Genomic DNA, 21,405 nt, shown 5'->3' with positions numbered 1-21,405 from the left:
ACATCGATAGGGAAGCAAGGGATTGATTAATGTGACATTGAAATTCAACACTGCTAACATTTCTGTATTATTGGATGTATTAATTTTTCTCCCTGTATTTCTTTGTTCACAGAAACCATCCAAATGTTTAACTGAGTGGGTTGGATTTAAACAGAAGTACCAGTTTTACCAAAACAGTAGAAGTGACTCACTAGGAGTAAGTATGATTTATATTTAATTTTGGCCAGCAGCTTACAGACAGAAAGCGGAACGATAGTATAGTTGAGGATGAGAGAGTAATGAGAGATAAATGATGATAATAACTGAGGAAAGATAGGTGGCGGTGTCATCTGCCCACTGAATTCATAATCCAGAGACAAGGACAGACACTCTGGGAATATGGGCTTGAATCACACTATGACAAATGGTGGAATTTGAAATCAATTCATGAATCAGGAATTTGAAATTAAACTCTAATGTCAATCATGAAAACATCAGTTATTGTAAAATTCCATCCAGTACATTCATATCCTTTAGGGAAGGAAACTGCCATCCTTAGCTGGTCTGGTGTACATGTGACTCCAGACCCAAACTACCTAACTACCCTGTGAAATGGCTGAGCAAGGCACTTTGTTATTATCAAACTGCTACAAAGACTGAAGGAATGAAAGAAACCCGACAGACTTTCTGAGATCTGACTTACTAGGCAGTGGAAATGATCAATGCTGTGAACACTGCTGAGTTCTCCTGACTACCATCTGGAAGTTGGTGCCAGCATTGGGAGAGCTGTCTCACAGACCAGTCAAGCAACAGCCCGACAGAATCATACTCACAGTAGGAAATGGTTGGAGCCACTGGCTATGGGCCCTGACAACATTCTGGCAATAGGACTGAAGGTGAATGCATCAAGGTTAGCTGTGCCTGAACCAGACTGTTCCAGTACAGCTATGAAACTGTATCTACTTGACAATGTGGAAAATTACCCAAGTTTTATCTGTCCACAAAAAGCAAGACAAATCCAACGCAGTAATCACAACTGCCCCATCAGTCGACTCTCGAGCATCAACCAAGTGATGGATGTCATCTTTGACAGTGCAATCATCCAGAGCATGGTCAGCAACCTGCTCATTGATCCTCACTGAGGGCCATGTGGTCCCTGACCTCAGTACAACCTTGATCCAAAAGAGCTGAACATCAGAGGGGAGGAGAGTGCAACTCCCCTTGACATCAAGACTGCCTCTGACCGAGCGTGGCACCTAGGAGGCTGAGCCAAACTGGACTCAGTGGGAAGGAGGGCAAAGCTTTCCAGTGGTTAGAATCATACCTGGCACACAGGAAGATAAATGATCATATTCCACCCCCCTCCCCCCCCCATTCTCTACAAGAATCTCAGGGAGTCCCTCTCCCACTGCAACTCCCAGGTCATTTCCTCTGCTCTGAAGCTCTTCAACCATGTTGTGAACTCTATGCTACTCTCTCCCCACCCCCACCCTCCTCTAGCTTATCTCTCCACGCTTCAGGCTCACTGCCATTATTCCTGATGAAGGGCTTTTGCCCGAAACGTCGATTTCGCTGCTCGTTGGATGCTGCCTGAACTGCTGTGCTCTTCCAGCACCACTAATCCAATACTCCCCACTTGCCCTGGATGGGGTCAACTCCAACAACACTCAAGAAGCTCACACCATCCAGGACAAAGCAGCCCCTGCTTGATTGGCACCACAATACAAACATCCACTCCCTCTACCACTGATGCTCAGTGGCACTCACAAATTGCACTTCCCAACCCACTAAGGCTCCTTCATGACCTTTACGAAGGACGAGGGCAGCAGATTCATGGGAATATCATGACCTGCAAGTTCCCCTCTGAGCCATTCCCCATCGTGACTTGGAAATATGTTGCCATTCCTTTTGTGTCACTCGGTCAAAATCCTGAAACCCCCTTCCTAACAACATCGTGGGTGATCCCTTTTCCTAAAAATTGCTGATTCTCAAGACAGTCGCTCTCCACCATCGTCTCTAGGGCAGTTGGGGATGGGCAATGAATGCAGTCTGAGCCAACAGTGCCTACATCCTATGAACAAATATTTTGAAATGCTAAGCGACCCATGTAATCATGAACAAACCTGACAGTTTTTTTATTGTTCACTGTGATCTTCCCTATCTTTATTGGACCTACATTTCCCTGTGCTGCAATCTGTTTTTGTATACACTTATATGGAGTGTGAATGTTGCCCATCCCTTCTTGTGTTTAACTCCTGCAATCCATCTGCTGCAGGTACACCCACATTGCCATTACAGAGGGAGTACCTCTCACAATATATTCATAAAATGTTTGTTATGGTGTTGTTTTCTATCTTTATTCATAATATCTTGTTGCGTCTTTTGATATTGGTTTATTATTCTTTGCTTTTTATGACTCTCCCGTTCCAGACTTTCTTTGTATTTGGAATCGCGGAGTGGTTTCAGGACAGAAGGAATACATTCAGCCCATCATGCCTGTCCTGGCTCTCTGGCAGAGAACACACCTCATCTCTCTGCCTATAAACCTACGCATTATTCCTTTACAGATAACAATCCATTTCCCTCTGGAAATTCTTGAATGACCATGTCTCCCACACATTCTCAGCACATTTCAGAGCCTAACTACTCGCAGCAAAAAGGTTTCTCCTTGTGTTACCATTGCTTCAGTTGCTATTTACCTGAAATCTGTGCCTCTCATTCTTAATCCTTCCTAAGACTCTGTGTCCAAAAAAGCTGGACACAATACTGTTGCTGAGACTGGACCGGTATTTTGTATAAGTTTGTCAGAAATTAAATAAAAGCACAGAACTGCAGAGCTAGAGAACTAAATATTCAGTCATAGAGTTAAAACAGAGAGTGCTGGAGAAACTCAGCAGGCCTGGCAGCATCTGATGAAGGGCTTATGCCCGAAACATTGATTTTCCTGCTCCTCAGATGCTGCCTAGTCTGCTGTGCTTTTCCAGCACCACACTCTCGACTCTGATCTCCTGCATTTGATGCTTACTTCTCTTACTGTAACCTATTGATCAAAAATGTTAAGGATCAAAGTCAAATTTATGAATGCAACTAAGCCTGAATTTTAATGATCAGTAATAAACTGAACCAACTGAGAGGTCTCAAGGAAATTTTTGTACAAGTCAATGGCAGCATAGTGATTCTGGTACAATTCAGATTACACAGGGACTGGTATGCAATGAACTAAAATTAGTTAGCAACATTTATTAGATTAGATTAGATTAGATTACCTACAGTGTGGAAACAGGCCCTTCGGCCCAACAAGTCCACACCGACCCGCCGAAGCATCACCCACCCATTCCCGTACATTTACCCCTTTTACCTAACACTACAGGCAATTTATCATGGCCAATTCACCTGACGTGCACATCTTTGGACTGTGGGAGGAAACCGGAGCACCCGGAGGAAACCCACACAGACACGGGGAGAATGTGCAAACTCCACACAGTCAGTCACCTGAGTCGGGAATTGAACCCAGGTCTCTGGCGCTGTGAGGCAGCAGTGCTGACCACTGTGCCACCGTGCCGCCCTTCAACCTATTGGCAAGACAGAGCAAGTACGAAGAGGAAAGCAACAACTTTCCAATTTGGAATTGCACATCAGCATTCGCTAAGACAGCCATGTCATCTTGCTGCAGGAAATTGGATTTGCTTTTTGAATGCAATGCCTGAAAGATAAAACTAGACAATGTTGCCCACCCAAGAAATCCCTTGCAGACAAAATTACCAGTACCAGCTCAAAACAAACATTACAATCTCAATTTTATCAAATTACTGGACGAACAACATACAAACCAGGTTCAGTCCATCTTCCTCTGCTCTTATCTGACTTGTTCCAGAAGATTCCAGCCCTGAAAAACATTCTTCAATTACACGACTGCCTCATCAGCCCCTCTGCTCTCAACTTCTGCCAATGTGTGCCTCCAGGAACTCTTCATCTGTACTGGCTATCTCATTCTGCGTTGTTAGTGATCTCTTCCTATCCAAGCCCCTTTCCTCCTGAAGATCTTCAATCTTAACCTGCGTGTTGTTCCATCTCTTCATTCTGGTCGACTTCCATGCCAGTCCAATACTCACATCAGTCCTTCACAACTTCACATCAAACACTTTTTCAAGTGAACACTGCACCTTCTGCGTAACCAAAGTCCGTCATCTAAAATGTGGTCCAATGCCAGATTTTGCTTTATTCTGCTTCCAAGTATAACGCTTAGATCAGCAAATATAAAAACATACAGTCATGCAGACAATAGTCACAGCACATCTTCAGCCTTCCAACAAATTGCAACTGAAAACCTTTGCATCTTCAGTGTTTGACCAAAACACATTTAACAAACTCAACATTTCAGATGTTCATGAACTTTTCCACTTTTTCCCCATTTGGCAATACACCACACCGGCACGCAAATCAGATTAACATACCCAGGAGAATTTCACAGTTGACCATCACACCCACACAGCACTCCATACTTGCCCACTATTTCAAAGTGTAAAGACTTTGTCATCCCTCCCCAGATACAGAAGACTGCTCTCGACTGAGGAAAAGACATACAGACTCTACAAAGTCAGAGTGAGCAGCTATCCCAGAGTGCCCTTGTCTTGATGCTGACAAGGTGGAGTTTCTGTGATTTTGACCCAGTGACATCGATGGAACTGCATGCAATATATTTCCAAGTCAGGATGGTGACTGAACCTGATATCAGATTCGTTCATATGATTGCTGTTCACAAGATGTTCCCTGAAAACCAGATTATTAACTAATTCTGGGTCATTACATGTCGCTAAATCTCATATCCTTTGTTGATTCTGAAACATGTTGTTCCAGAGAATTCTCAATATATTCCGGACATTCATTGGCTTTACTACAAGGAGTTATTTTTCTTTCTGTCATTCTGCGGAGCATTTGCTCTGTCATTTTAATTGTGCGGTATGGCTTTGTGTTTTTTTAACTCTGTATTTCTCAGCCCTCCCCCCAACAGCCCTTAACTTTATCACAACAGTCAGGCGCTCTGAATATTTATTCATACCAGTGTTCTACTTTACTGTTCCTTGCTTTGACCTGACCATTTCCACTGACCATTCTCACCTCTTTCTTTCCGATATTGTGATTATATCTTTCATAATTACATTGTCTTTTCCGAATCTCCTGCAAACTGAAACATTTATCTCTCAATCCCGTATAGTTTGTAATCTGCTGTTTGTAATGTCTATTTGGAATGCATTGCCTGAGCAGGTAGTGGAAGCTGGAAACCATACAACCTTTAAAAATTATTTGGATGAGTACATCAAATATCAGAACATTCAAGGGTATTGGACAAGTGCGGGAAATTGGAATTAGCACACTTTTAATAGCAGTTATGTTGGTGCAGACTCGATGGGTCGAAGGGCCTATTCCGCATGGTATGAATCAATGAAACTACGACACCATTTCGTTTATCAGGATGAGCTTACAACTCATTTGTTTTCTTTCCTGTGTTCCATTAATTTGCTTACTGAATGTCCCTGACAGTATTGTGTATAGGCTACAGTGGGGATGTGGCAGCACTGACCCCTTGTGTATCAGCCACTACTATGGATTTGGAGTGTGGCATCCTTGTCCTACCAAAGAATGCTGGGAAAATTGGACAGCTTTTATGGGCAATTTAGATCTGGTTGAAGCCCATTATACTGTTCATTAAAGATCTAAGTTGGTCAGGATGTAGTTTGGAAGTTTTCGCCATTGGGTTGCTGGTTGTGGTTCATGAGACTATGCTGCCAAGCCCTGAGCCCAGTTGCTTAGTTCTTAAAGTAACCAAGTGAATAAAAATGAAGCAAAACTTCAGGGAGGAGGCAGTGGCATTGTCATTTTGTCATTGGACCTGTAATTCAGAAGCTGAAGGGACATTTCAACAGCATCTTCCAAACTTACAACCACTTCGAGAATAAGAACATGGTAGGACAGTAGGAGCGCCATCACCCGCGAGTTTCCTGGCAAGCCACTCCCAATCCTGACCTGGAAATATATCACCGTTTCTTCACTGTCACTGGGTCAAAATCCTGATTCCCTTCCTAACAGCACCGTGGGTCAACCTACAGCACATGGACCACAGTGGTTCAAGAAGGAGCCTCACCACCACCTTCTCAAGGGCAATTAGGGATATACAATAATTGCTGGCCCAGCCAGCAATGCCCACATCCCTGAATTAAATAAACACTAGCACAAATCCCATTATGGCAGGTGGTGTAATTTAAATTAATAGCATCTAAAATTAAAAAGTGCTTGGCTCAGTAACGATGGCCATGCAGCCGATGTTGTAAAAACCCATCTAGTTCAGGAGTAACCTTTTGGGAATGATACCTGCCACCTTTACCGAGTCTGACTCCAGAGCCAAAGCCATGTTGTTGATTTTAATCGCCCTCTGGCTCTGGTAATACACTTCACGGCTATTTACGGGTTGGTAACAAATGCTGACCTTGCCATTGGGACCATGACTGAATTGAAAAAAAACCACTGAGATTAAAAGTAAAAACACAAAATGCTGCAAGTACTGAGCAGAGTTAATATTGAAAGAAATGTGATAAGTTATTGTTTCTGACAGTGAATCCCACTTCCAACAACGTCTGCATGTTTAAATTACATTTAATTCATTTTAACCTTAGTTTTTATTTAATTTGAAACTTACAATATGTTCTTTTTCTCTTAATTTTAAAAAAATCAATCAGGACCCAGAACAGGAATGTTTTTTGAAGTACAGTGATCATCAGCTTTCAGCCAAGTCCAATGGCTTTCCAACAAACCATGTTGTTGTCATCAGCAATGAGAAAGGGGATACACCAGCAGCAATTAGCTTCTTTGCAGCCCTGAGAATCCCGGTGAGTAATTTAGAAGGGTTCCGCTGTTTGTCGTGTATTGTCTTCCATCTCTGCCTTGGCTTTGTAATACTGGCAGGTTATTTGAGATATCCAGCTCAACAAAAGTTGTAATTCTTTTCTGCAACGACACTGTCAGAAAAATCAGGCTCCTATCTTCCAAGCTCTTCCAAGTCATCAGCAAAGGACACAATGTTAATGTTACAACTGTGTCAGTGCAGATCAATGCTTGGTGATAGAATTGGCGATTGTATTTTGAATTTGAATCAAGCCATCCACTTTCAATATTTAGTATATGATATTTCAATACAAACATCTGAAGCAATATTTTCCTCACTCTGCCTCTGCCTGCAGGAAATTGAGTACATTTTACCCTTTCAGCATGTTCTATACTTCAGTGAGATCATGGCTGATCCACATCCATATCCTGTTGTGCTTTTGCTTGGGAAAATCAGATCAATCTTGGATTTAAAATTAATAGTTGATCTGACATCAGATATCTCTTGCAGATGAGAGTTCCAAATTTTAATTATCCTCTTGATCTATTTTTGTTATTTGAATTCCACATTTCCCATCTTTTTTATTCATTTACAGGTTGATGGTGTCGCTGGCTAGATCAGCATTTGTTGTCCATCCCTAATTACCCAAAGCACATCTCGTCTACATCTCGCACCTCTGCCCTCAGACCCCACCCCTCCAACCGTAACAAGGACAGAACACCCCTGGTGCTCACCTTCCACCCTACCAACCTTCGCATAAACCAAATCATCCGCCGACATTTCCCCCACCTCCAAACAGACTCCACCATCAGGGATATATTTCCCTCCCCACCCCTTTCCGCCTTCCGCAAAGACCGTTCCCTCCGTGACTACCTGGTCAGGTCCACGCCCCCAAACAACCCACCCTCCCATCCTGGCACATTCCCCTGCCACCGCAGGAACTGTAAAACCTGCGCCCACACCTCCTCCCTCACGTCTATCCAAGGCCCTAAAGGAGCCTTCCACATCCATCAAAGTTTTACTTGCACATCCACTAATATCATTTATTGTATCCGTTGCTCCCGATGCGGTCTCCTCTACATTGGGGAGACTGGGCGCCTCCTAGCAGAGCGCTTTAGGGAACATCTCCGGGACACCCGCACCAATCAACCACACCGCCCCGTGGCCCAACATTTCAACTCCCCCTCCCACTCTGCCGAGGACATGGAGGTCCTGGGCCTCCTTCACCGCTGCTCCCTCACCACCAGACGCCTGGAGGAAGAACACCTCATCTTCCGCCTCGGAACACTTCAACCCCATCAAGGGCATCAATGTGGACTTCAACAGTTTCCTCATTTCCCCTTCCCCCACCTCACCCTAGTTCCAAACTTCCAGCTCAGCACTGTCCCCATGACTTGTCCTACCTGCCTATCTCCTTTTCCACCTATCCACTCCACCCTTTTCTCCCTGACCTATCACCTTCATCCCCTCCCCCACTCAGCCATTGTACTCTATGCTACTTTCTCCCCACCCCCACCCTCCTCTAGCTTATCTCTCCACGCTTCAGGCTCACTGCCTTTATTCCTGATTAAGGTCTTTTGCCCGAAACATCGATTTCAAAGCTACTTGGATGCTGCCTGAACTGTTGTGCTCTTCCACCACCACTATTCCAGAATTAAAGAATTAACCACATTCCTGTGGGTCTATAGGGCAAACTGAGTAAAGATGGCAGTTTCCTTGCCTAAGGGATATTAGTGAACCTTTTCCTGACAATTGACAACAGTTTCATGGTCCATATTAGATTCTTAATTCCAGACTTTTTTATTGAATTCAAATTCAACCATCTGCTGTTCTGGGATTAACAATCCAGCAATGTTAGAATAAGGCCATCACCTCACCTGCTCCTGACAACCTGAGATTCTTGTTAAGCAAGGAAATCATTGTACTTCCACCTTAAAAATATTCAAGGACTCTATTTCCATTACTTTTTCAGGAAGAATTCCAAAAGTAGTCAACCCTCTGAAGACAATGTTTCACTTCATCTCCATTTAAAATGGCATCCTCTGATCTTTGAAGGACTGACCCATTATTATTGATTCTCCTGTACCAGGAACCATCCACTCACCCAGATCTCTCTGTAGCTCAGAGCTATGCAAACTCTCAGCATTTAGATAATCTGCTTCTTTTTATTCAGACAGCCAAAATGTACAGCTCCACATTTTCCAGCATGCTTCATCCCTTCCCACTCACTTAACCTATCAAGTTTTCTGGTCGCCTCTTTATGACCTCCTCACAGTTTCTTTGAGTCTTCAACATATTTGGGAGCCTCACCTTTCATCACTTTATCACTTTTCATTTAGATAAATTGGAAGCAGTTGACAAACCCAGCATCAATCCCTGTGACACACCAGTTGTTATGTCTTGCTGTTAATTTCCTGTTACCCAGCCAATCTTATATCCATATCAGTATACTACCCTTTAAACCAGAAACAATAACCTATGATGTGTTACCTTGTCAAATACTGCCTGGAAATTGAAGTACAGGATACTCACTGGTTCCCTTTTATCTCTCAAAATGCCCTAACAGATTGATGAAGCAGAATTTCCAGAGCAGTGCGGTGGCTCTGTGGTCAGCACAACTGCCTCGTAGTGCCATAATGTGGAAGTGCCAGTGTTGGACTGGGGTGGGCAAAGTTAAAAATCACACAACATCAGCTAATAGTCCAACAGGTTTATTTGGAAGTTTCAGCTTCCTATTGGATTATAACCTCGTGTTGTATGAATTTTAACTTAGCCTGATAGTGCAGGGAACCTGAGTTCAATTCCAGCCTTGGATGACAGTGTGGAGTTTGCATGCTCTCCCTGTGTCTCTGTTGGCTTCTTCCCACAGTGGGTGATGTGCAGTTAGGTGGATTGGCCATGGTAAAATGTGGGGTTACAGAGATAGGGTGGGGGTCTGGGTGGGATGCTGTTCGCAGGGTTGGTGTGGACTTGATTGGCTGAAAGACTGACTTATTAGCACACTGAAAGGATTCAATGATTCTCTTTAACAAAATCATATGAACACTGCTTGATTACCTTGAGCTTTTCTAAATGCCCTACACTGTTTCCACACTGTAGGGAATCTAATCTAATCTATCATTTTAATAATAGAACATAGAACAGTACAGCACAGTACAGCCCTTCAGCCCATGATGTTGTGCTGAACATTTATCTTAATCTAAGATCAACCTAACCTACACACTCCGCAATTTACTGCTATGTGCCTGTCCAGCAATCTCTTAAATGTCCCTAATGTCTCTGACTCTACTATTACCACTGGCAGTGCATTCCAAGCACCTACCACTCTCTGTGTAAGGAATTTATCTCTGACATCTACCCCATACCTTCCTCCAATCATCTTAGAATTATGACTGCTCGTGATAACGATTTCAGCCCTGGGGAAAAGTCTCTGTCTATCTACTCTCTCTATGCCTCTCATTACCTTGTACACCTCTATCAAGTCACCTCTCTTCCTTCTTCTCTCCAGTGTGAAAAGCCCGAGCTCACTCAACCTCTCTTCCTAAAACGATTTCTCCAGTCCAGGCAGCATTCTGGTAAATCTCCTCTACACCCTCTCTAATGCATCTACATCCTTCCTATAATGAGGCAACCAAAACTGGACACAATATTACAAGTGTGGTTTAACCAGGGTTTTATGAAGGTGCAGCAAAGTGAGGATGCAAAGTTCATCGCCAGAGGCGTAGCAATCCCTTGCTTCCCTTGGTAACCTTGGATATATCTGTTGTGGCCTTGGGGAATTACCTATCTTGATGCTTCCCAGAATTTCCAGCACATCCACTTTCTTAACATCAGTCTGTTCATGCCTATTAACCTGGTCCACGGTGTTCTCACTATCAACAAGGTTCCTCTATCTAGTGAATACTGAAGCAAAAACCTATTTTAGGGCCTCCCCTATCTCTTCAGACTCAAGGCACAAGTTCCCTCCACTATCCCTGATCAGCCCTCCCCTCTCTCTTATCATTGTCTTATTTCTCACGTAAGTGTAGAATGACTTTGGGTTTTCCCTAATCCTTCCTGCCAAGGCTTTTTCATCCCCCCTCCAAGCTCTCCTCAGGCCATTTTTCAGTTCTTTCCTAGCTACCCTATAATCCTCTAAAGCGGTGCCAGATCCTTGCTTCCTCAACCTTAAGTAAGCTTCTTTTACAGTGGCTCAGTGGTTAGCACTGCTGCCTCACAGCGCCAGGGATCCAGGTTCGATTCCAGCCTCGGGCGACTGTCTGTGTGGAGTTTGCACATTCTCCCTGTGTCTGTGTGGGTTTCCTCTGGGTGCTCCAGTTTCCTCCCACAATCCAAAGATGTGCAAGTTAGGTGAATTGGCCGTTCTTGGTTCAATTCCCGCCTCAGGCAACTGACTATGTGGAGTTTGCACATTCTCCCCGTGTCTGCGTGAGTTTCCTCCGAGTGTTCCGGTTTCCTCCCACAGTCCAAGGATGTGCAGATTAGGTGAATTGGCCATGCTAAATTAGGTGAAGGGGTAAATGGAGAGGAATAGGTCTGGTTGGGTTTCTCTTCGGAGGGTCGGTGTGGACTTGTTGGGCCGAAGGGCCTGTTTCCACACTGTAAGTAATCTAATCCTTCACCTTACCATTCCTTGCCTGTCTCAGTGGGACAAAGTTATCCAACAAGTGCTCCTTAAACAGCCTCCACATTTCTGTTGTACATTTCACGTAGAACAATTGTTCCCAATTTATACTGCACAGCTCCTGTCTAATAACAGTATAATTTCCCCTACCCCAATTAATTACCTTCCCATTACCATCTTCTCCTATCCCTCTCCATGGCTATGGCAAAGGTGAGGCAGTTGTGGTCACTGTCTCCGAAATGCTCTCCCACTGAGAGATCTGACACCTGGCCTGGCTTGTTGCCTAGCACCAAATCCAATATGGCCTCCCTCCCTAGTCTGCCTATTTACATATTGAGTCAGGAATCTCTCCTGGAGAAACCTGACAAAATTGGCTCCATCCGGATCATCTGCACTAAGGAGGTTCCAATCAATATAGGGAAAGTTGAAGTCATCCATTATAGCAACTCTGTTACATCTACACCTTCCCAAGATCTGCTGTCCAATCTGTTCTTCCATCTCTCTGCTGCTATTGGGGAGTCTATAGAAAACACCCAATAAAGTGATTGTTGCTGGCGTCCACCCATACTGACTCAGGAGACAAACCCTCCTCAACAACCTCCTTTTTTGCAACTGTGATGCCCGCTCTGATTAACAATGCTCCTCCCCCTTCTCTTTTGCACTCACTCATTATTAATTCTTCTCATTCACTTTCTGCAGGACCAACAACCAGTTTTTAATTATTTTATTTTAACAGAAACTCTTGCTATCTATTTTCATGTTTCTGATGAGCTTTTTCACCAATTCCAATTTGTCCCTCCTTATTAATTTTTAGTCATCCTTTTTTTAATTATGCTGTCCAATTTTCTGACCTGTCATCTGTCTTTGACAACAATATACTTATTCATTTAGTTTAATGCTACCTCAAACTTTTTAGAGTTAACCAATATTGTGGCTTCAAGTGTTGAGATGTTCTTTGGAGTATATCTATTTTGTGTATTCTGAATGATCCTCTTCAATATCTGTTACTGCGTCTCTGCTGACCTGTCCTTTAGCCTAATTTACCTCTTCACTTTAGCAAGCTCCACTTTAATGTCCTCAAAATTCTGCTTTTTCAAATTTTGCAATACAGTCTCAAGCCCATTTCCCTTTCTCTCTCAAACTGACTAAATTCAATTTTGTCGTGATTGCTACTGCATAAGTGAGCTTTCAGTGTGAAATAATTCATTAATACTATCACATTGCATAATATCAAATCTATCCTGCTCTCTGGTCATCTCCAGAATAAGATGTTCTAAGACACTATGAGACCATGAGACATAGGAGTGGAAGTAAGGCCATTCAGCCCATTGAGTCCACTCCGCCATTCACTCATGGCTGATGGGCATTTCAATGCCATTTACCCACACTCTCCCCGTATCCCTTTAACGTCCCGGCCTCCACTGTGCTCTGTGGCAATGAATTCCACAGGCCTACCACTCCCTGGCTGAAGAAATGTCTCCTCATTTCCGTTTTAAATTGACACCCTCTAATTCTAAGGCTGTGCCCACGGGTCCTAGTATCACCACCTAACAGAAACTAATCCCCAGCGTCCACCCTTTCTAAGCCATGCATTATCTTGTAAGTTTCTATTAGATCTCCCTTCAACCTTCTAAACTCTAATGAGTACAATCCCAGGATCCTCAGCCATTCATCATATGTTAGACCTACCATTCCAGGGATCATCTGTATGAATCTCCGCTGGACACGCTCCAGTGCCAGTATGTCCCTCCTGAGGCGTGGGGCCCAAAACTGGACACAGTACTCCAAAAGGGGCCTAACCAGAGCTTTATAAAGTTTCAGAAGCACATCGCTGCTTTTACATTCCAACCCTCTTGAGATAAATACAACGTTACATTTGGTTTCTTAACCACAGACTCAACCTGCAAGTCAACCTTTAGAGAATCCTGGACTAGCACTCCCAGATCCCTTTGTACTTTGGCTTTATGAATTTTCTACCCGTTTAGAAAATAGTCCATGCGTGTATTCTTTTTTCCGAAGGGCAAGACCTCACATTTGCTCACATTGAATTTCATCAGCCATTTCCTGGACCACTCTCCTAAACTGTCTAAATCTTTCTGCAGCCTCCCCACCCCTTCAGTGCTACCTGTCTGTCCGCCTAACTTCGCCAGAATGCCCCCAGTCCCCTCATCCAGATCATTCATATATAAAATGAACAGCTGCGGCCCCAACACTGAACCCTGCGGGACACCACTTGTTACTAGGCAAAAGTGAGGACTGCAGATGCTGGAGAGTAGAGTCAAGATTAGAGTAGTGCTGGAAAAGCACAGCAGATCAGACAGCATCCGAGGAGCAGGAAAATTGATGTTTTGGGCAGGAGCCTTTCATCATTCCTGATGAAGGGCTCCTGCCTGAAATGTCGATTTTCCTGCTTCTCAGATGCTGCCTGATCTGCTCTGCTTTTTCAGCACCACTCTAATCAGGAGTCTGGATGGTGGATGTAAGTTGAATCAGGATCTGAAATTGGCCTGTCGCAAAGTTGTTACTACAGTTGTTATGGGGGATTTTAACATGCAGGTAGACTGGGAGAATCAGGATGGTATTGGACCTCAAGAAAGAGACTTTGTGGAGTGCCTCAGAGATGGATTCTTAGAACAGCTGGTGCTGGAGCCGACCAGGGAGAAGGCAATTCTGGATCTGGTATTGTGCAACGAACCAGAATTGGTCAGAGACCTCGAAGTGAAGGAGCCATTGGGAAGTAGTGACCATAATACAATAAGCTTCAATCTGCAATTTGAGAGGGAGAGGGTACAATCGGTAGTGACAATATTTCTGTTGAATAAAGGGAACTATGGAGCTATGAGGGAGGGGCTGGCCAAAGTTCAATGGTGCAATACCTTAGCAGGGATGACAGTGGAGGAACAATGGCGGATATTTCTGTGTATAATGCAGAAGTTGCAGGATCAGTTCATTCCTAAAAGGAAGAAAGATCCCAGGAGGAGACATGGGTGGCCGTGGCTAATGAGGGAAGTTAAGAAACATATAAAGTTAAAAGAGAAAAAGTATAACATAGCAAAGATAAGTGGGAAAACTGAGGATTGGGAAACTTTTAAAGAGCAACAGAGGATTACTAAGAAGGAAATACGCAGAGGAAAAATGAGGTACGAAGGTAAACTGGCCAAAAATATAAAGGAGGATAGTAAAAGCTTTTTTAGGTATGTGCAAGGCAAAAAATTGGTTAAGACTAAAATTGGGCCCTTGAAGACAGAAACAGGGGAATATATTATGGGGAACAAAGAAATGGCAGAAGAATTAAATGGGTACTTCAGATCTGTGTTCACTGGGGAAGACACAAGCAATCTCCCTGAGGTAACAGTGGCTGAAGGACCTGAACTGAAGGGAATTTATATTTGCCAGGATTTGGTGTTGGAGAGACTGTTAGGTCTGAAGGTTGATAAGTCCCCGGGGCCTGATGGTCTACATCCCAGGGTACTGAAGGAGGTGGCTCGGGAAATCGTGGATGCGTTAGTGATTATTTTCCAGAGTTCGATAGATTCAGGGTCGGTTCCTGAGGATTGGAGGGTGGCTAATGTTATACCACTTTTCAAGAAAGGTGGGAGAGAAAAAGCAGGAAATTATAGACCAGTTAGTCTGACCTCAGTGGTGGGAAAGATGCTGGAGTCTATTATAAAGGATGAAATTACAACACATCTGGATAGTAGTAACAGGATAAGACAGAGTCAGCATGGATTTATGAAGGGGAAATCATGCTTGACTAATCTTCTTGAATTTTTTGAGGATGTAACTCTGAAGGTGGACGAGGGAGATCCAGTGTACCTGGACTTTCAGAAAGCTTTTGATAAAGTCCCACACAGGAGGTTAGTGAGTAAAATTAGGGCGCATGGTATTGGGGGCAAAGTACTAGATTGGATTGAAAATTGGTTGGCTGATAGGAAACAAAGAGTCGTGATAAACGGCTCCATTTCGGAATGGCAGGCAGTGACCAGTGGGGTACCGCAGGGATCCGTGCTGGGACCGCAGCTTTTTACAATATTTGTTAATGATATAGAAGATGGTGTCAGCAATAACATTAGCACATTTGCTGATGATACAAAGCTGGGTGGCATGGTGAAATGTGATGAGGATGTTAGGAGATTACAGGGTGACCTGGACAAGTTAGGTGAGTGGGCAGATGCATGGCAGATGCAGTTTAATGTGGATAAATGTCTGGTTATCCACTTTGGTGGCAAGAACAGGAAGGCAGATTACTACCTCAATGGAATCAATTTAGGTAAAGGGGCAATACAGAGAGATCTGGGTGTTCTTGTACACCAGTCAATGAAAGCAAGCATGCAGGTACAGCAGGTAGTGAAGAAGGCTAATAGCATGCTGACCTTCATAACAAGAGGAATTGAGTATAGAATAAAAAGGTGCTTCTGCAGCTGTACAGGGCCCTGGTGAGACCACACCTGGAGTATTGTGTGCAGTTCTGGTCTCCAAATTTGAGGAAAGACATTCTGGCTATTGAGGGAGTGCAGCGTAGGTTCACGAGGTCAATTCCTGGAATGGCGGGATTACCTTACACTGAAAGACTGAAGTGACTGGGCTTGTATACCCTTGAGTTTAGAAGACTGAGAGGGGATCTGATTGAAACATATAAGATTATGAAAGGATCGGACACTCTGGCAGCAGGAAACATGTTTCCGCTGATGGGTGAGTGCCGAACCAGAGGGCACAGTTTAAAAATACGGGGTAGACCATTTAGGACAGAGATGAGGAGAAACTTCTTCACCCAAAGAGTGGTGGCTGTGTGGAATGCTCTGCCCCAGAGGGCAGTGGAGGCCCAGTCTCTGGATTCATTTAAGAAAGAGTTGGATAGAGCTCTCAAAGATAGTGGAATCAAGGGTTATGGAGATAAGGCAGGAAGAGAATACTGATTAGGAATGATCAGCCATGATCATATTGAATGGCGGTGCAGGCTAGAAGGGCTGAATGGCCTACTCCTGCACCTATTGTCTATTGTCTAATCTTGACCACTTGTCATTGGCTGCCATTCTGAAAAAGAACCTTTTATCCCAACTCTCTGCATTCTGTCAGACAGCCAATCCTCAATCCACCCCAGTAGCTCACCTCGAACGCCATGGGCCCTCACCTTACTCAGCAGCCTCCCGTGCGGCACCTTATCAGAGTCCTTTTGGAAGTCTAGGTAGATAACATCCACTGGGTTTCCCTGGTCTAACCTACTTGTTGAATCCTGAAAATATGCTTCGAGTTCCTCAGCTAGGATCCCTATGTCTGTCTGATTGTTCCTATCTTTGATTTGTTACATCTTCCCAAGTTTGATTCCTCAACTGTCTTGTTTAGTTTAATCTTGTCTACTTCCCTAGTTATATGGACATTTGCTGGAACACTGGTCTCAGCGCAGTTCAGGTGCAAATCATCCCAATGGTACAGTCTCCACTTTCCCCAGTACCAGTACTGATGCCCCAGGAACCAGAACCTACTTCTTCCATGCCTGTTTTTGAGTTACTTCACAAACTTTATGTGCCCTCTGTCAACTAACAAGCAGAAATCCAGCGGTTATTACCCTCGAGATTCTGTCCTTCAGTTTAGTACCTAGCTCCTCCAAGTGTCTAAGTAGAGCCTCTTGTCCTGTTTATGTTGGTGGCAGCTTCACGGATCATAACAGCTGGATCGAACTCTTCAAGGCTGTAAATTCCTGTCTAGCTCTGGGCAGACGTCATGAGCCCTGTTACTAGGCAAGGTAACACAGCCATTTGCAGTCACAATTTTGGCTGCACAAAACAGTGTCTGTCCCTCATCAAGTATTCCGTTTAACTCTCCACACTTGAAAGGTATCCTGAGACAAGTTGCTCTGGTCAATCTACTCCTCCTCCTGAAAGATGATGCATTCATGCACACGGCTGACTGCCTTAGTTTGTTGGATAATTGCAACGTCTGAGGCTCCAGCACTATAATATCCTCTGTCCACTGACCTATCTCACTTAGGGTCACACCCATCTGTTACTTGTTGTGCTCTCTCTTCAAGGCTGTGGTTATCTTATGGATCGAAGTGCTGATGTATCTTTCCCCATCCCTGATGTGTTGTAATATCTACAACTCCACCTCCACCTCCCTGATTTACTTGCAATGGGTGTGTTCCCCTGGATCACTTCCAGGTGGAGATGAGCTCACAGTATCGCAGCTAGCACACCTCTTCCACCATTGTCAGTGTGCTGATTTGTCTCCCTGATCGTAAAATTCTCACAATGCAAACAAACTCACATTATCACTCCAGGATGGCCCACATTCAGCTGCTCTCTGACACAAGCCTCATGTCTCCAGAAAGATTGACAAGTTAATTTTTAAACTTGCTCATAGACATCAAAGCCTACTTGCTGCTAAAATCTAAAAATAGAAAAAAAAATGACACTACGTATAAATCAGCTCATAAGTGATCACAAGCATCATAACGGCTTTTTGCTGGGAGGCTGCTGTAATCAGCTGCTTGTCTGGTTGTGTTTTGCAGGGAGTGTTGGAGTTTGCCTTCTGTCTCCTGTTTGCCAAGTTAGTCAGTTATACATTCCTTTTCTGGCTGCCAATGTATCTTGCTAACAAAGGTGAGCATCAATGTTCTAAACCAGTGCTGTGGTTGCAGTGACCGATTTTAGTGTTGGAGTTATTACAGATGTACACTACATTGTCTCTGATATTATAAAGGTGAAGCAGTGTATCACATATGTTACAGAGAACATAGCCATCGTCACAATTTGAGTAAAAACCAAAACAACTGCGGATGCTGTAAATCAGAAACACAAACAAATTGCTGGAAAAGCTCAGCATCTGTGGAGAGAAATCGGAGTTAACGTTTTGGATTGAGTGACCCTTTTTCAGAACTCTGTTCTGTTCTGTTCTATTCAGTTCTGAGGAAGGTCACTGGACCCGAAATGTTAACTTTGATTTCTCTCCACAGATGCTGCCACACCTGCTGAGGTTTGAATGTAGTTCACTGCAACTTTTAAAATCTAGAAATGAAAAGTGATATGAAACTGTTCTGAGAAACCATCTCGTTTCCTAACATTTTGCCAAGTCCACTTATTCTGAAAACTCTGTTAGTGCACAGCTATAGAAACTAGAGTGCTCTTGTGTTGCCTTCTCTAAAATATTGTGCATGTGCTCAATGAAATATAAACACAGTGTGATTTCACAAATAAACATGAAGTAGTCAGTACTTCAATCCCATGCCATGGAGGTTGGACCTTAACTATCATATAAAGTGGCTGCACAAACCCTCTATTTGTCAAGAAGGGTCACAGTTATTGTCTCTGTTAGTGATGCTCACATCCCAGATATTGTCCCTGTTAGTCATAGAGTCATAGAGATGTACAGCATGGAAACAGACCCTTCGGTCCAACCCCTCCACGCCGACCAGATATCCCAACCACCTGCCAGCACCCCACCCATATCCCTCCAAACCTACCCACATCCCAGATATTGATGAAGCAATGAGGACCAGTTTACCCTTTCCATATTTATAACAAAGGAAAACTGTTGTTTAAACTAGAGTTGAAAATGGCATTCCCCTAAGGCAATGACTGATAGGTGGCAATGAGAAACCTGCGCACACTGAGAGTTTGAAATGTTTACCCATTTCCAATTTGATTTATTTTGTATTTCCAGAACACTTTGAAGCCAAGAAAGCTGGAGATCTTTCAACGCTGTTTGATGTAGGTGGAATCATAGGTATGAATCCTCCAAGTTACTTATCATCAGATTTTATTTCTTTTTAAACATTAGCCAAAGGAAAGAACACCAGATGGAAAGTGAGCCATGGTATAACATGAATTGTAGAACTGCAAACATACGATGAACTGTTTAGATTGTTAGACACTTTGAATATTACAACCTTTGGTGTCCTGGATGTAGTCAGCTGACAACAAATCAAATTCTTGTGGTGTGATGGTAGTGTTCCTGCCCCATCCTTTGATCCAGGAGACCTGGGTTCAAGTCCCACCTGCTCCAGAGTTATGTAATAACATCTCTGAACAGGGTGCTTAGAAAAAATATAAAGCAGCAAATCTGATTTTATAGACAGCTATATCCTTTGCCTGTTGTCGTGTTCTATGGGTCTGTACCCCTGACCTGTCAGCCTGCTCTGTACCTCACATATCTCACACTGACTTCCTCACGCTTGCTCTCTGACATATGTATTTATGTTATGGATTTCTGTTCTGTGCCTTGATTAAAAAGTCAAAACTCCTCTCTGCCTTAGTAACCACTTTACCAACCTATCCATCCATCCTCGGAATCTGCTGAGACAATAACCCAAGGCCTCTGTGTTTCTCTCTATTTCACAGCATTATATCATTACCTGCCTGCTCTTGCATTATTTTGTCTCTTTGCCCTGCCCCCTCACCACCACTGAGACATTGTGTCACAGGATTGATTCCATTTGTCACTTTTAAACCCACTTGGCTACTTCATTGATAGCTGGTGGCAATGGGCAGGTTCCCCACAGCACTGCCAACATGATCATGTTTCTGTTCTTGTGTTTCTGTTTCCAGGTGGAATCCTTGCGGGTGTGATATCTGATTACACAAAAAAGAGAGCAACTACTTGTGGAGTGATGTTGCTGCTGGCTGCACCAACAGTAAGACCTGCTGCTCATGATATTTATAAAGAAGCTTAAATTGAACATTTTGACTCATCATTATGTGGGAGCAGAAATAAGCCCTTCAGCCCCTCAAGTCTGTGCTGCTATTCTAGATCATGGTTGATCATTTACTTACCTCAACCCTGAATTCTTATGCTATCCCCTATCGTTAGCGTTCAGAAATCGATCAGTTTCTCTGTTGTGCCTGCACCACAACTGAACTTTCACAGTCCTCTAAGGTAGAAATTCCAAACATTCACCTATTCTGAGTGATGTAATTTCTGCATATGTCCTAACAGTCTACCACTTAACCTGAGACCACATTAACATGTTAACATATTAACCTGAGACTATATGACTGATTCTAAAGATCACCCTGACCTACTCTACCCTCCCCTCCCCACCCCAGCCAGAGGAACCACATTTTCATCACTACCTTGTCAGGCTCCGGAGGAATTGGTTACATTTGAACGAGAAATCTGTCAGATGTCACAGAAGAGTGAATTGCAATAATTGTTACATGCTTACTTTGAATATTGTCAGAACCCAAAATTCAAATTTCACTTAATTTTAATGTTAGTTGAAAGATGTTCAGGGCCATATTCACACACACTGACCCTCACTGGGGGACAGTCCCACGCACACTGACCCTCGCTGGGGGACAGTCCCACACACACTGACTCTCACTGGGGTACAGTCCCACACACACTGATTCTCACTGGGGTACAGTCCCACACACACTGATTCTCACTGGGGTACAGTCCCACACACACACTGACTCTCACTGGGGGACAGTCCCACACACACTGACTCTCACTGGGGGACAGTCCCACACACACTGACTCTCACTGGGGGACAGTCCCACACACACTGACCCTCACTGGGGTACATTCCCACACACACACTGACTGTCAGTTGGGTACAGTCCCACACACACTGACTCTCACTGGGGTATGGCTCCCACACACACTGACTCTCATTGGGGTATGGTCCCACACACACTAACTCTCACAGGGGGACAGTCCCACATACACACACTGACTGTCACTTGGGTACAGTCCCACACACACTGACTCTCACTGGGGGACAGTCCCACACACACACTGACCCTCACTGGGGTACAGTCCCATACACACTGACTCTCACTGGGGTACATTCCCACACACACACTGACTCTCACTGGGGTACATTTCCCCCCACACACACTGACGCTTACTTGGGTACAGTCCCACACACACTGACTCTCACTGGGGGACAGTCCCACACACACTGACTCTCACTGGGGTACAT

At 43.9% G+C, this 21,405-nt stretch overlaps 1 protein-coding gene across 5 annotated transcripts in view; it reads left to right on the top strand.

Moving 5' to 3' along the window:
• The window catches only part of slc37a1 (solute carrier family 37 member 1), a 137,016-nt gene that overhangs the window by 50,744 nt on the left and 64,867 nt on the right, over positions 1-21,405 (top strand). For all 5 annotated transcript variants that reach the window (XM_072585839.1, XM_072585838.1, XM_072585840.1 and 2 more), the window contains exons 10-14: positions 113-196; positions 6,714-6,863; positions 17,992-18,082; positions 19,143-19,205; positions 20,027-20,112. In XM_072585839.1, the coding sequence (XP_072441940.1) occupies positions 113-196; positions 6,714-6,863; positions 17,992-18,082; positions 19,143-19,205; positions 20,027-20,112 (474 nt within the window). The remainder of the gene's footprint in view (positions 1-112; positions 197-6,713; positions 6,864-17,991; positions 18,083-19,142; positions 19,206-20,026; positions 20,113-21,405) is intronic.

Source organism: Chiloscyllium punctatum, chromosome 15 (assembly GCF_047496795.1).
Source record: "Chiloscyllium punctatum isolate Juve2018m chromosome 15, sChiPun1.3, whole genome shotgun sequence".
Classification (NCBI taxonomy): Eukaryota; Metazoa; Chordata; class Chondrichthyes; order Orectolobiformes; family Hemiscylliidae; genus Chiloscyllium; species Chiloscyllium punctatum.
This window is presented reverse-complemented; position numbering and strand designations above follow the sequence as displayed.